This window comes from Athene cunicularia, assembly GCF_003259725.1.
Source record: "Athene cunicularia isolate RWA chromosome 23 unlocalized genomic scaffold, athCun1 chr23_part1, whole genome shotgun sequence".
In the NCBI taxonomy this organism is placed as follows: Eukaryota; Metazoa; Chordata; class Aves; order Strigiformes; family Strigidae; genus Athene; species Athene cunicularia.
The window spans coordinates 2,790,634-2,804,746 of record NW_020799130.1 but is presented as its reverse complement, the minus strand read 5'-3'; the positions used below and the strand labels follow the sequence as shown (position 1 = coordinate 2,804,746).

At 56.0% G+C, this 14,113-nt stretch overlaps 1 protein-coding gene across 1 annotated transcript in view; it reads right to left on the bottom strand.

Moving 5' to 3' along the window:
- The window catches only part of MACF1 (microtubule-actin crosslinking factor 1), a 104,806-nt gene that overhangs the window by 26,145 nt on the left and 64,548 nt on the right, over positions 1-14,113 (bottom strand). Inside the window, exons 50-58 of the mRNA XM_026863219.1 lie at positions 6,911-7,072; positions 6,594-6,764; positions 5,501-5,667; positions 4,537-4,696; positions 3,760-4,086; positions 3,006-3,090; positions 1,801-2,042; positions 1,447-1,653; positions 524-643 (exon numbers count right to left, since the gene is read on the bottom strand). Coding sequence (XP_026719020.1) covers positions 524-643; positions 1,447-1,653; positions 1,801-2,042; positions 3,006-3,090; positions 3,760-4,086; positions 4,537-4,696; positions 5,501-5,667; positions 6,594-6,764; positions 6,911-7,072 — 1,641 coding nt within the window. The remainder of the gene's footprint in view (positions 1-523; positions 644-1,446; positions 1,654-1,800; positions 2,043-3,005; positions 3,091-3,759; positions 4,087-4,536; positions 4,697-5,500; positions 5,668-6,593; positions 6,765-6,910; positions 7,073-14,113) is intronic.

Here is a 14,113-nt window from a genome sequence, read left to right as displayed (position 1 = left end):
TTTTCTCCTCCTGCCCAGCCTGACCCTCCCCTGGGGCAGTTTCCAGCCGTTCCCTCTTGTCCTGTCCCTGATCCCCTGGGAGCAGAGCCCAGCCCCGGCCTCTCTGCAATGTCCTGTCAGGAGCTGCAGAGAGGGATGAGGGCTCCCCTCAGCTTCCTCCTCCTCACACTGAACACTCCCAGCTCCTTCCCTGGCTCCTCACAGGATTTATTCTCCAGGCCCTTCCCCAGCCTCGTTGCCCTCCTCTGCCCTCGCTCCAGCCCCTCCAGATCTCTCTGGGATTGAGGTGCCCAAACCTGGACACAACCCTCCAGGTGTGGCCTCACCAGTGCCGAGCACAGGGGGACTGTCACCTCCCTGCTCCTGCTGGTCACACTATTGCTAGCCAGGATGCCGCTGGCTTTCTTGGCCACCTGGACACACTGCTGGCTCCTGTTCAGCTCTTTGTCAATGAGAACCCCCAGATCCCTCTCCTCCAGACAGCTCCAGCCACCCCTCCCCAAGCCTGTAGCCACGCACGTACCTTCTGCACCTGCAGCTGAGCCGTCGTCTGGTCTTGCTCCAGGCGGATGGGACCGAGGGCCATCAGCTTCCGCTTGGTCTCAGCCACCCAGGCCAGCTCGGCGTCGGCCGCCTGCTCGTACTGGCACCCGGAGCACAGGACAGGCAGGTTAGTGACAGGCAGCAGGGACGGGGCACACAGCACGTTGGGGACAGTGAGGGGAGCCGGGGAGACACGGGGGACAAACGCTTCACCCGGGTGTAGAGGTGGGGAGGAGAAGGGGACATGGGGGCGGACACAGAGTTCTGACTCCACGCTCCCCTCCGAGAGGAGCAGCAGGCACTGTCCCACGGCCGGCAGCTGGTTCTGGGGCACCCAGCACAGCGGGGCACGGCGAGCAGCCGCCGCCTTCTACACCCTCCCTGCCCACGGGGAAAGGGATGCCTCTCTTTTACACCATCATTTTGCACGTTCAGCTTCGTGGAGTCAGCGGTCAAAGCCAGCGAGGGCAGCTATTCACAGCACTCCACAGGCTCCAATCCGTGCAGAACGAGCCTTTTTTTGGGAGGACTGTTCGCCTGGAACAAATCCTTGCGCTATCACTACAGGGAATGACATTTTTCCAGGCCTGAAAGTCACCTGTCATCAGTTTTACACTATCTTACATCACCCACGCAAGCAAAAGCCCGCTGGCAGGATAACGCGGCGCTGCACCAGAGTTCTCCGACCCAAGCCACACACATGGGATGGGTCAGAGACCAGCCCCGCTGCCACACGCCGCTGGCGAGGCCTTTTCTTTTTTCTTTTTTGGCATTGCTGATGGGATCTGGCCCTCCCGATGGGCTGTGCTTGCTATATCCCTCCCACCACCATCGCGCTGCCGAGCTGCTCGCTCCCACTCTCCCAAGAAAACCCGTCAGCCTCCGGCGGCGTAATTAAATCACCTGTTGAGATCTCTGAATAGCAGCATCGATTTCTTCCACCCTCAGTTTGATGGTGTCGCTGACCAGCTTGTAGCGCTCGTTGGTGTCTGACACGAGCTTATCCAGCCCCTCGCGGGCTCGCCAGGGAACCAGCTCCAGGAGAGCTCGGCTCACCTCGTTCACCGTGTCCAGGACGAGCCTGTGCTCCATCACCTCCTTCTTCAGCTCCTGTGGAAGGCACCCACGGACACGTGTCCCTCTCAGCGCTCCCCCCCCCCTCCAGCTCCTCCCCAGCCTCTCAAAACAACGAGCAAACCCCCACCAACTCCCACCCTCGTGTCCCTGTCCCCCGGGTACTGCTCTGCCAGCCCCCACCTTTTGTCTCTGCTGGAATTGGGGTATCTGCTCGCCGGCAGGGGACTGTCCCCCACTGGAAGCCAGCTCGTCCTCCACTTTACTCATCCAGCTGGCGAGCTCCTCGTGCGTGGACTGGAACTTGGTGGCCAGCTGCCGAGCCTGCTCCAGCGTGCGCAGAGCCTTGGAGCTGGCGGCGGTGATGTCCGAATAGCGGGTCTTAATTCCATCCAGCTTCTCCTGGATCAGCAACACCTCCTCCCCTGCGAGACAGCAGCACGGGGCAAATTGGTCGACATAGTGCTTAGGGATCTGGTGTCGTTGAGAACTGTCAGTGTTAGGTTAATGGTTGGACTGGATGATCTCCAAGGTCTTTTCCCACCTAGATGATTCTGTGCAATGATGCTGGGCTGCAGGGGGGCTGCACGAAGGTTCAAGCAGCCACTTGCCCTCTTCCCCTCCATTTTAAATAGCTGATCTCAGTCTCACTTTTCTGTAAGTCAGTGGAACTTCACAGCCTATTTTTACAGCCAGGAAGCTACTCTTAGAACTGACATTTTCTACCAGCCAGCGTAACGTCCACCTCCTCCCTGTAATAGGAAGGAAGCGTGTCGCGGAGCCCGGCTTTGCCACAAGCCCCAAAGCCACCACAACTCAAAGTTTTCAACTAACGTGTCACAGCTCCGAGAAAGAAGGTCCAGTTCACTCTTTACTGCTATTTCCAAGAGGGCAAGAAACTGCGAGCCAAATTCTTTGTAATCACTCTTCCTGCTACAAGTCTCCCACAAGGACAGAGGCCTGTACATCTGCTCCGAGCGCACCACATCTGAAGGAAATGCATCGCCCCGACCTTTCTTCCCACTCGTAAACATAAACTCACACCCACGTGGCAACAGCAACAACTGCTCAGTATGGGAAAGCAATATTAGGAAAGGGCTGGGTGTATTTTTAACCTCTTTCCATGTGATTTAGCAGCTGGATGCGATGAGAAAACCCTCCCTCAGTGCCGAGCATCACCGTGCTGGTGGTGGGAATCACCCGCTCACAAAGCTGCGAGGTTGGTACCTGGGACCAACCAAGGGCTAAAGCTGGAGAGCTTGTGGCTCAGCATCCAGGTCTGGATAGAAACCAGCTACTTTGGGAGTATCCAGAAGGAAATCAGACCTGAGGGAGAACACGCCGAGGATGGGGGAGGTTCCCAGAGCACGCCCAGATCTTTGTGTTACCTGTGGTTTGCTTCAGAAGAGCTTGCCCGTTTCTAATGGCTTGGTCCACATTCTTTTTCCTGTTCACAATCTCCTCATTCAAGGCCTGCACAGAAAGGCAAATCGAGGTTATCCTTATGCAGGCAGATCCCCACGTCCTGCTGGCCAGAGACATGAAGCAGAGCACAAACTGCTCTCACCAACCACGGGAAGGGTGGACAACAGATCTGATACTTGTCCAGTCAGCTTCCTCCTGCTACGGGACTTACTGGCACTTCTGGGACCCAAAGGCTCAAATCTTAGAGCAAACCCAGCCCAACCCATTGGATACGTGTTAGCAGAGAACTTGCCCTTGTATCAGACATAACCTCACTCTTGAAAAGAGCCTGCACGGCCCCCGGGGAGCGGAAGCAGACGGCTTCCTCGGTGGCCAGCCTGGCTCAAAAAACCCACTGGGCTTTTCAAGCTCTCATTCTTGGAAACAGCATCCAGCTTTCTAAAGGCATGGGGTGGCCAAGCTTGCTCAGGCATTGTTCACAAAGCAAATGAATCATTTGAAGTTCCCCCTCCACCCCCCTCCAACCCCGGGAAACCCAATTTTGGGGCCGCAATTATTGTTTTTTAACACATGAAATCTCTTTACAATTCTCCAAGCCTAGAAGAGAACCAGCAGTGGAACAAACTTTTGCAAAATTAAAGTCAGACCCAGAAACAAAAATAAAACCGGATAAATGCAACAAAATAAACATAAACATGGGAGAAAAATGGAAAATACCAGCTGGTCGGCATGCTGCTTCTGCAGGACGTCCCGTTTGTAATCCTTTACGGATACCGAGCCGAGCTTGTCCTCGACCTCAGCCAGCCAGTTGAGCACTTCCACCTCCTCCTCCCCAAAGAGCCTGGCGTTAGAGAGCGCCTGATCCAGCAGCGCTGCCTTCCGGCAGCACCGGTCGTGGACCTCGCCGTAGCGGCTCTGCAGAGAGTCTAATTTCTCTGCCAGCAGCCTCCGCTCAGCGGCACAGCTCAGGGAGGAGAGGGACTGCCCGACACCGACCGCCCGAGACACGTCGGCCACGTGGCTCTCTATCTCTTCCTCTAGAGCCTGAATGCCGGGAGGATAAAATGGACAACAGAAAGGAAAATGAGTGAAAAAAAAGGATTAAAAAAAAAAACCAAACAAAACAAACAACAAACAAAGGTAAATGGGGAAACGGAAACAATGAATGCAACTGAAGGAATGAAGGATGCATGAAACCCACCCGTGAATGGGCAAACTGCAGCAAAATCAAAAAAAATTTAAAACAAACACAAGAACAGGAAGGGTTTTCCTATCCAGAGCCAGATACTTTCGAGGTGCAAAGACATCAGTTTAGTATTTACCCACACTGGCGGGTTAGGGTTTGCAGCCTTCTCTGTACGTAAAGCAGCCTGGATAACTCCTCCAATACTCATTCGTGCCAAAAACCCCCTCGCCACGGCAGAAACAACCACCTGAGCGGGGCCCGATACCAACCACCTCCATCAGCAGCTCCTGTTCACGCACGGCTCCTACCTTGTGCCGACTGATCTGCTGCTGGATTTTGGCAGTCTGGGTACCGATGGGCTCAGAGTTGGCCAGTTTCTTCTCCGTCACCGACAGCCAGTCCGACACGGGCTCCGTGGTTTCATGGAACTGCTTTGCCAGGACCAAGATGTCCTCCAGCTGCTTCTGCCTACAGTAAGAAATAAAACACTAAGAAGCGGCTCCCTGCTGGAGCCCGGCATCGGAAGCAGCTTCGAGCATTAGGAAGAAGGAACCAAAGCAGCCCTGCTCAGGGCGAGGTGGGACACCACGGCTGCAAAGGCAGACACAAAAATCAAAGTGGAGAAACTGCAAAATAAGCTTTTTTCCCACAGCTGTGCCTTTAGGGTGCAGTTTATCCCCCTTGGGGAGGTGACAGCAAGGCTCCCCCACTGTGCTGCTCTTTCTTCTGTTCCTATCACTATCTCAGAGATCCTCTGACATGCTCAGCTTGTGGCCAGGCTCTCGGTGTTGCAGAGCTGCTGAGCTTCTGTTCAAAGACAGCCTGGCACTGGCACAAGTCCTAGCCCATCTAGTTGGCAGTGATTTAAAACACTGGGAGGGTCAAATCTGGCCCTCAGAAGTGACTTCGTAACCTCAAATATTGGCTTGTGTAGCAACAAGCGGCTCGTAAACACGACGCAGGCAGCATAAAGGTGTCAACAGGATGTCGCTGCTAAAGCTAAATGTTAACGCTTAAAGGAATAAAAATAACATCCATCCCCTGCAGGGAATTTATTTAATCTGAGTTCTTCCCTGCCATTGTAAACCGCTGTTATCAACTTCAGTTCCCCAAACAGACTTTGATTTCTCATGTTTTCCAGCTGTTTCCAGGATGTATCTGCACAGAAAGCTCTGCCAGCTCCCCACGTGTTGTAAGCCCAAGCTCCGGGGCACCGGGAGTCGCAGGATGAGCTGGCCCCGCGGTTCTGGCCAGTGGTACAGCCCCCCTCACCTGCCGGCCGCCCGGCCCAGCAGCCCTGCCCAGCGCCGCTCCAGGCTCTCCAGCTGCCCCACGATCTTCTCCCGGTCTGCAGGCTCAGCTGACTGGGCGATCCTCCCTCCCTCCGCTTGGATCATCTCAACGGTGGCTTTGCGATCATCCAGGAGTCGCTGGAGCAGCTTTAGCATCAGCAGTGAAACAAAGGAGGATAAAAGTTACCGGATTGGATCAGCAGAACCTCTTCTAGCCCTCAGAAATAGCAAATCTCTAATTGTGGCTGCAAACCACCATAAGCACGGGGCTGAGGCCGAAGCCAGCCCAGCATGATAGCCTCTGCCATCAAAACCAGTTCAAAAAAAAGGGTAGTAATACAGTAATATGCCTTCACTTTTGGTCAGCCGTGAAGCGGTCAGGCAGTTGGATGTAGGTCCCTTCCAACTGAAATATTCTATTCTAAAAGAGATTCAAAGCACTTTTGTGCCAGAGAAGTATTCAGAGACTTCCCCATCACCCACCCACCCCAGCTTATCAAGATCAGGTTTTAACTTCCACTTTAAATAAATTTCCTCTTCAAAGTCTCAAGACATCGGACCAAGCCTTGGTAAGAATTCATTTCTAAAATATTTTACCCCGACTACACTTGAACTTTCATCTGCCTGCTCACAAGGGCAGGCGCCGACCCAGGCTGTTATCTCTGCAAACACCAGCACGCCTCCGGTCGGTTCTTACAGTTTGTACATTTGTTTTGTCCAAATACCCAAACCGGTACCTACAACGCCAGCTTGCTCCTGACGCAGCAGAATTACCAGCACAAACAAAACTTAGGGCTGGAAAAACACGGCTGACCAGCAAAACCAGCAACAAACTTCAAGAGGCAGCGGGACAATAAAGCAACGCTGGTGATTTAGATGATGGAGATAGTGAACGTGGGCAAACGAGCTGCCTGTTGATTACATTAGAATGTGGGGAACCAGCAGAAGAGTCACCAGGAAAGAAGGAGGCTTGTGGATGTCCCAGCTACACCTTAGCTGTTACGGATGGACCCCCAAAATCTTGTCTGGCTGTCCAGAGCTCCCCCTCCCATCGCTGCCTTGTGCTTGCTCACCTTCTGCTCCTGGATCTGGGCTTTCACCACCTTGTACTCTGCAGAGGGAGGTTTCTGGTTGGAGATGAGCTCCTCGGTGTCCGCCAGCCAGCTCAGCAACGGCTCCAGGGCGTCCTGAAACTTCCCGCAGTGCAACAGGGCCTCTTGCAGCTGAGCAACTCTCTGGGCCACCTGCACCCCAAACACAACCCCACTGCACGGTCAGGCTGGTGATGCATCAACGCCGGAGCCTCAACTCCCTCTCAGTGACCCCCTTCTTCTACCAGACCCCAATGAGGCTGAAATAAAACAGCTACAGCCCCTCCCCACACTCCCACCTTCTTGTTGAGGGTGTTCCAGCGGGTGTTGATTTCTTCCATGTCATGCTCCAACCCTTGGACGTCACAGTTTTTCCCGGCGCTTTGGATGAGCCCTTGACCAACTCCATTGACTTGCTGTAGTTTTAGCTGGAGGGGATCCACTTGCTCCTTCTGGAACAGCTGAGGATGGGAAGGGTGTGAGAGAAAAGGTATTTATAACCCATAAGCTGCTCTTACAGCCCCTCCATCATTCAATAGCTACAACAGACTTTTTTCTCTAGGAAGATGCAGCAGCTACTTGCACTGATTTTACGAGAGTTGTGCAAGTTTGTTTAAACTCCTCCCTGGCCTTGACCTAGTAACACAGATGTCGCAAGCATCCTCTGGTGTGGAGCACAGCTCAGGATCTATACGCATCCATCTCTGCTTTTAAATGGGTAAATCCCCCTTTTTTCCAAGCGCTGGAGTGAGGTGGGGAGAGCAAATCGGGGAAGAAATGAGAGCATCGGCTCTGGTCAGCCACCAGATTGGGAAATAACGCTCCCGGGGAACAACTCCAAGCAATTCTCACAGTGATGCCATTGAGAACAGGGACCTGACATCACGTGAGTTTTGTTAACCATGAAATTACAGACACTGAGAAGCTGGTTGTATTTCGAAAGACAAAGGCAAGAGGCAATTAATGTGCCAGTCGTTTACCACACCGCGTACTTGGCATGGTCCTGCCTGGGAATCCTGCGGGGAAAAGCTTTTTAAACCCAAAAAGATTTGATAGGAAAGGGGGAGGAGAGGGAATGAAGCTCCCCATTGTAACGAGAGGCAGCAGGGAAAATCCTGTTTCCGCGAAGGAGATAAGTGCCCTTTATCAGAGCTGTGGATCTGCTGTAACCACCGGCTGACGCAGCCGCCCGGGCACGGTCCCGCTCCGGCTCTGCTGGGGCGGCCGCACAGCCCGGTCCCAAGAGACAGGGCTGCTGCTTCCCCACATCCACGGCACAAGCCCCCCAAAAAACGGAGCGGAGTCTCCTTCATCGCTTGCTCTGGGGCCTTGGACCACGAGCCCGTCCAGAGCACGGGTCACCCTGCCCCCAGCGCTGGACAGGATTGGCGCCCTTGGCCCTGTCGCAACGTTTTCTCTTTGGGCAGCGGAGGGGATTGCAGCCAGCTGCCTGCTTTCTCCAGCGTGCCTCCTCCTCCTCACGCGCCCGAGAATAAACCAACATTCATGGCTTTGAAAAATTCCCACTCAGATGCAAAATCTCTCCTGGCAGAGCAGCGGCTGGTGGATGGCACAGCTCTCCCGACCCGACAACCGCTGTGCCTCCGAAGGAACACAAGGCAAAAAAAAAAAAACCCCAAACACACAAAACCAAACTCCAAACACATACACACCAAGTTCCTCAGCCTGAGCAAGAGGGGCCGCCATGACTTTCTTTGCCCCATTTTCAAACAAAAAGCTATTTCTTCCCACCAGAGCTCAGCAACTCGAGGGCAGGGAGGTACCGCTCCAGGACACGCACCGAAGGGTGTGCTGGCAGACACCGTCCAGAGCTGTTTGCTCGGGGAGAATTATGCCACGGTTATAAGAAATAAATGGTGACACAAAATCACCGACTGCCCGGACGTTTCTCCTGTTACTGTTTATATATGGAGTTGGCTGTTAGAGCTGCCAAACCCACAAAAGGACCAGGCTGATAAGTCTGGCATGTCGGGCTGGGTCCCAGCCCTCTGCACGCTGCAAAAACAAACTCCAGAGCTTCGAAGCAGCCGGGCAGGGAGGGAGCCCTGAGAAATCCTGGCCATCAGACCACGGCTACCTGCAACACCCCAACCCGTACAGCCCCAGAGCGCGACGCTGCCCAAGGGTCATTACAGATAATCATACTAATGGCCTCAGGAGCGAGCATGTCCAACACACTTGTTTTTCTTTGCTCATGAAAAAGTCCAGTGCATTAGTTCGTTAACCTCAGCGTGACTCAGCTTTGAAACAAATATTTGACATACACCCTTTGCTGGGCAGGGAAAGGCACAGAGCGAGGTGTCCTGCCCGGACGAAGAGGCTGGACAGACATCTTGGTGAGCAGAAGGACATCTGCTCTACCACACCTCCTCCTCGCTCCCAGAAATGCTTCCCAAAGCATCCCCTCGTGTTCTGCTTCCCTCATCTCCCGGGCGGCCGCGCTCCTTAACCCCTCCGCGGCCGAACGCAGAGCCCAGCCCCACCGCGGGAAGAACCAGCATCGCCCCGGAGCTGCCAACGCCTTCAACAACGTTTGAACAAGAAGAAGATTTATGGGGTTAACGATCGGAGATGCTGTACCTAAAATAAGGGTCCCACCAGCAAGGACACGCTGACAGCAGGACAGCGAATTTCAGACAACAGACGTACAACGGCAACAACGTGATGGCTTTTCCCTCACCAAGGCGCACACCAGGTGCCCCAGCCTGTGCTCACATGGACCCCCACCATGTGAAAACACCTCTCCCAACCCCTCCATGTGCATTTCATAAACGGGTGGCACAGCCCAAAGGATGAGTAATTGCTACCGAATCGGGATTTTGGGGGCTGACTAACTTCTGATGTCTCCTTAGTGATATTTCTCCTAAGCCAGATGGCAGTAAATCAGCGCTCGGCTGTGGGAACTCCACCACCGAGGTCTCTCCAGGCAAAAGCCACTAGCACGGCACGGTAAAGCAAATCCCCAAACGCCAGAGAGAATTTGACCCCCTTCCCACGCACGTTCAGAGCCTCAGCACCTCATCGCTCACTTAAAAAGCTACAGAAAGCGGTGACTGCACAGGACAGGAATTATTTGCACTTAATTTGTTTCACAGGATTCTCTCTTCTAATAAATTTTCAGCTTCAAAGATGGGAACCACCCTGCCAGGAGTCAGCAAGAAGGTTTTTCTGAAGTCCGTTATTTATATCTTGAGTGACCATAATGTACTTTAATAAGCCAAAAAAGTTTAGGACCGTACTTTAGGTCATCAAGCAGCAATAGTCTTTTGCCTCCCCTACTTAAAAAAACACACAATTGCCCCCTGAAACTTTCTGCCTGCCAAATTCAAGCTGAACTCAGGAGGGAGAAGGCTGTTTCGAAGCCTGAGCCCTGCAGATCACGGCTGGGAGTTACCAAACGAGCTCCCATCTCCCACCCACCCCTCAAGTAGAAAATAAAGCGATTTCTGCGCCTGAAATCCCGTCTGCGAGCGCCTGAGCAACAAATACCTCGTTATCTGGAACGAATCCATCTGGTAAAGCAGGAGGCCCTTCTGCAAGGAGAGCGGTGCCGGGAGGTCCCTCTGTGCTCGCAGGCACCTCTCCCTCACCGGGTGCTGGGGAAGGGGCACCCCCACGGCTGGGGGGACGGAGGGTGGCCCCGGGGAGGGTTTGTGCATTGGGTGCCGTGGCAGAGGGTGCACCCGGCAGCTCATGCAGCTCTGGGGTGGTGGGTCCCTCCGGGGGGGGTGGGAAGGCAAAGGGGGGACCCTCCATGCCCGACAGCATGCAGGCACTGTCCCAAGCTGCCACCTCTGCTCCTGCAACGGGGTCATCCTCCAAAGCCAGCACTTCAGTGGGAAGGTGCTCCAAAATGGGTGGTACGACCATGTTGGCGAAGTCAACCATGTTGGCAAAGTCATCTGTATCCCCCAAAGCCACGACCAGCCCCCCCGCTGCCAGCGGTGCAGGGCCACCACCGAGAGCCCCGACACTGGAGACAAGAGGGTCAGTCGCTTGCAGTGGCACGGTGGCAACAGGCACATCAGCAAAGGGTGGTGGGGCATCTAGAAGCTCTTCCACCGCCAAGGAGGTGGCAGCGGTGGTGGCATCTGGGGGAGGGTGCTCAGTACACGGTTCCTCAGCATCCGTGGTAAGATCCCCAGTGGCTGGTGGTGTCTCCTGAGCCTGAGGCTCTGGGACAGCCACATCCCCTGGTGCTGGCGGGTCGGTTGGAGCAGAAAGCCCCCCAACATCCCATGGGGTGGCATCGGGAGTAGGCTGCCCCACAGCAGGTGACATGCCGGGAGGTTCTTCTGTGGCGGCGGGGCTGGCAGCACGTGGGATCCCCTCGGCCAGCACCGCGGCGCAGCACCGCGCCACCAGCCGCTCCTCCCAGGTGCCGGCAAACAGCAAGTCCAGGTCTCCCGGCTGCAGGATGGCTGCTGGAGCCTCCCCACGCCCGAGAGCCACCTCCACTGGGGACCCCTCGGCATGGGAAGCCCCTTCCAGAGCCAAGCCCTGGCCCAGGGGAACCGTTTCCCATGGGAGTCCCTCAACAGGCGCCAGGGATGTAATCGGAGCCTCCGAGCCCGGCTCTGATGCAGAGCCAGCGTGGAAAGGCGGCAGAGAAGCGCAGTGAGCATCCCCGCTTTCTGCCGGAGGAGTCTGGCCCTCAGCTCCATAACTCTCTGACCCAAAATCTGTGGCTTCATCCTCAGAAACCAGTTCTGGGATATCCCAGCTGGTGAACTCTGTCCTTCCAGGCAGAAGGTGATGGGTCCCAAATGGATCCGTCCCCTCACCACTGCCCTCGTGCTGGGAGGGGGACCCCAGCTCCTCCGCCACTGTGTCGGGAGCGTGGTGCTGGCAGGGGGACAGCCCAGCCGGGGACACTCGGCCGGGACAGGTCTCCTCGGGAAGTTGTGATACTTCACCATCAGGGACCAGGAAGTCTTGGTCATCTTCACCCCACCCCACCGGAGCGCTGGGGTAACCAGCTCCCTCCAACCCAGAAGCTGGACGAGTGCCCGTCTCAGGAGACGGCATCCCACCAGCCACCAGCACTGCCACCGCGCAACTGTCCACGAGCTCCACGTCCACCCGTGGGTCAGGTTCATTCTCCTCCTCCTCCTCCGGTGCCAGAGAGCACTGCTGGAAGGAGCCCGGCCCCGCCGCAGCCACGGGGCTGGGTGAGGCCCCTCCGTCCGAGTCTGTCGGGGTGATGGCCAAGGTGTCCCTTTCCGAAAAGGGCTCCGTTGCCGGCTCCAGCGTGCTCAGCACCTGTGAGCTGCAGGTGACATCAAAGTCCTCCAGATCCGACACGACGGCAGAGTCCGCAGCGCTGATGTCCAAAGGGGCCCTACGCTGGCACGCCTCGACCACCACCCCGGCCAGTTTGGCCGAATCTGGGTCCAGTCCCTCCGAGTCCATCGGAGAGACCTGAATGTCTGCGTGGCCAGGGACAGCCCCATCGCCCTCGTCCTCGTTCAGGCACTGCTCTTCCAGTTCCAGGAACATCTGCACCGAGTCTGTGTCTGACAACTCGGGGACCACAGGGCTGGTCGAGCGCTCCGAACCCGGAGCAAAGTCCTCAGCCTCGCATTGCACCGCCACGTCCTCGGTACAGCACATGCTGCCAGCGAGGGGGCTGCCAGCACCCCCCGGGGTCAGGCAGGACTGGGAGGTCCCTGGGCTGGGGGCAGAGCCATCGGCTGGAACAGTGAATTGTTCCCTTTCTTCAGAAATATCTGCCAAGCAACAGCTCTTTTTCTCCTCTGCCACCAGAACAGCCTTTCCTCTCTCTGACAGCGTCGCCTCCTCCCACTCCTCCATCATCACCCAGCGCTCGTCCTCCTCAAATCTCAGCTCAGACTCCGTTTTCTCCCTGAGATTGGAGGTGATGAGAATATCCAGTCCTGCATCCAGCAGCTCTTCACTAAGGCACGGAGAGAGGTTGACATTCTCCACTGTACAGTCCGACCCGGAGGCCTCCAGGGTCTCCTGGTGCCCATCGCTGAGGCTTCCCTTGATGAAATTCTTCCTGGCTCGTGGCCAGGTGGCACTGGGGAGCCGGTGAGCCCTGGCCAGGTCCCTGACGCGACCGCGGCCGTCGCCGGCATTCAGCAGGGTCTGGTGCTCATCCCGGGGACCGCCGTAGCCATCTGCGCCAAACTGCTTGGCCGTCAGAGCCTCCGCCACGCCGGATGACTTGGAGACGTGCTCCAAGGTGAGAGACTCGGTCATGGGCTCGCCGTGATCGGGCTGGCCGGGGCGCTCGCTGAGCATGGCACTCGACTCCTGCTTATCCCGCAGGGAAGGGTTGGAAGCACCCGCTTCGGACACCTCGCTCAGCGAAGCCCCCATCCTTTCTGCAAATTCGGTGAAGTTGGGCGGCATGAAGGATTTCCATGACCGCCGGTTGACGTTCTCCTTCCTCTCAGGGTTTGGTCGTCTCCTCGGTGGAGCCGGTGCTGGCTTAGAGACGTCGCTGCTGAGCTTCAGCGCGTCGAAGATGACTCGCTCGTCCAACTTCTTCGTTTCTGGTGCCCTGGACTCGAAGACGTTGGCAGCCCCCAGGGTCCCGTTGCTGGATATGGTGCTGCCATCCCCCTTGCCGAGGGTGCTCTTGGAAAGCTGGTTGAGCTTCGATCCCTGATCGATTTGCTCGTTAATCCTCATCGTGTCGTATATCGACCTCTGGGGCACGTAGCAATCCTCTATATAACCATCCTCCTCCTCGCCCTTCCCCAGGCAAGTGCGGTTCTGCCGTAAACAGTCTGGCCGGCTCAGTGGTTTGCCCATGCTCTCGTCCTTACGGATGAAACCGTGCCGGCAACCTTTTGCCCGCCACCGCAGGAAGCATCACACGGCCAGCAGGTCCCAACCCCGCCGTGGCAGACTCTTAATCCCAAAACAGCAATACTACGGGGACGGGAGGGTGCTCAGCAGCCCGACCGGCGGTCCCGAGCGGTGAAACGCCCCATCTCATCCCCCTGACCCCCCTACAAAACCCCCATCCATCAGCAAAAAACAGCCAAACCCCACGGCTTCGATAAAATATTCCCAATCGCCCTTTGCGACGGAAACCGTGGAAGAGTTTGAAGCTTTTAAATTCTCCCGTCCGTCCTTCTTTAGTAACAAAGGCACTGCTTGTCCCGGCCGCTCACGTATCGCAGCCGGAGCGGCGAGCGGCTCCTCGCATTTTCTGCCCAGCTCTGAGTCCCGTGGAAGTCCAGCTGGTCTGAATTAGCCTCTCCCCCCGACTCTCGTGTTTTCATTTGAACTGAGCTTGTCAGCGGATATTCGTACAAGTTTAAACACAGGAAGTTCTTCATTCAGGGCAAACTCGGAGGTTTCCTGTCTCAAAAACATGATGGCATTGTTGTTCCCGTCACCCCGCCGTGATGCTCGGGGCCACCGAAACCCCCAAATCCAGCCGGTCGCTGCGTGGCGGAGTCCTGCGGTGGAGGAAGGCTGCTGGGTCTTCGCTTTTTTTTTTT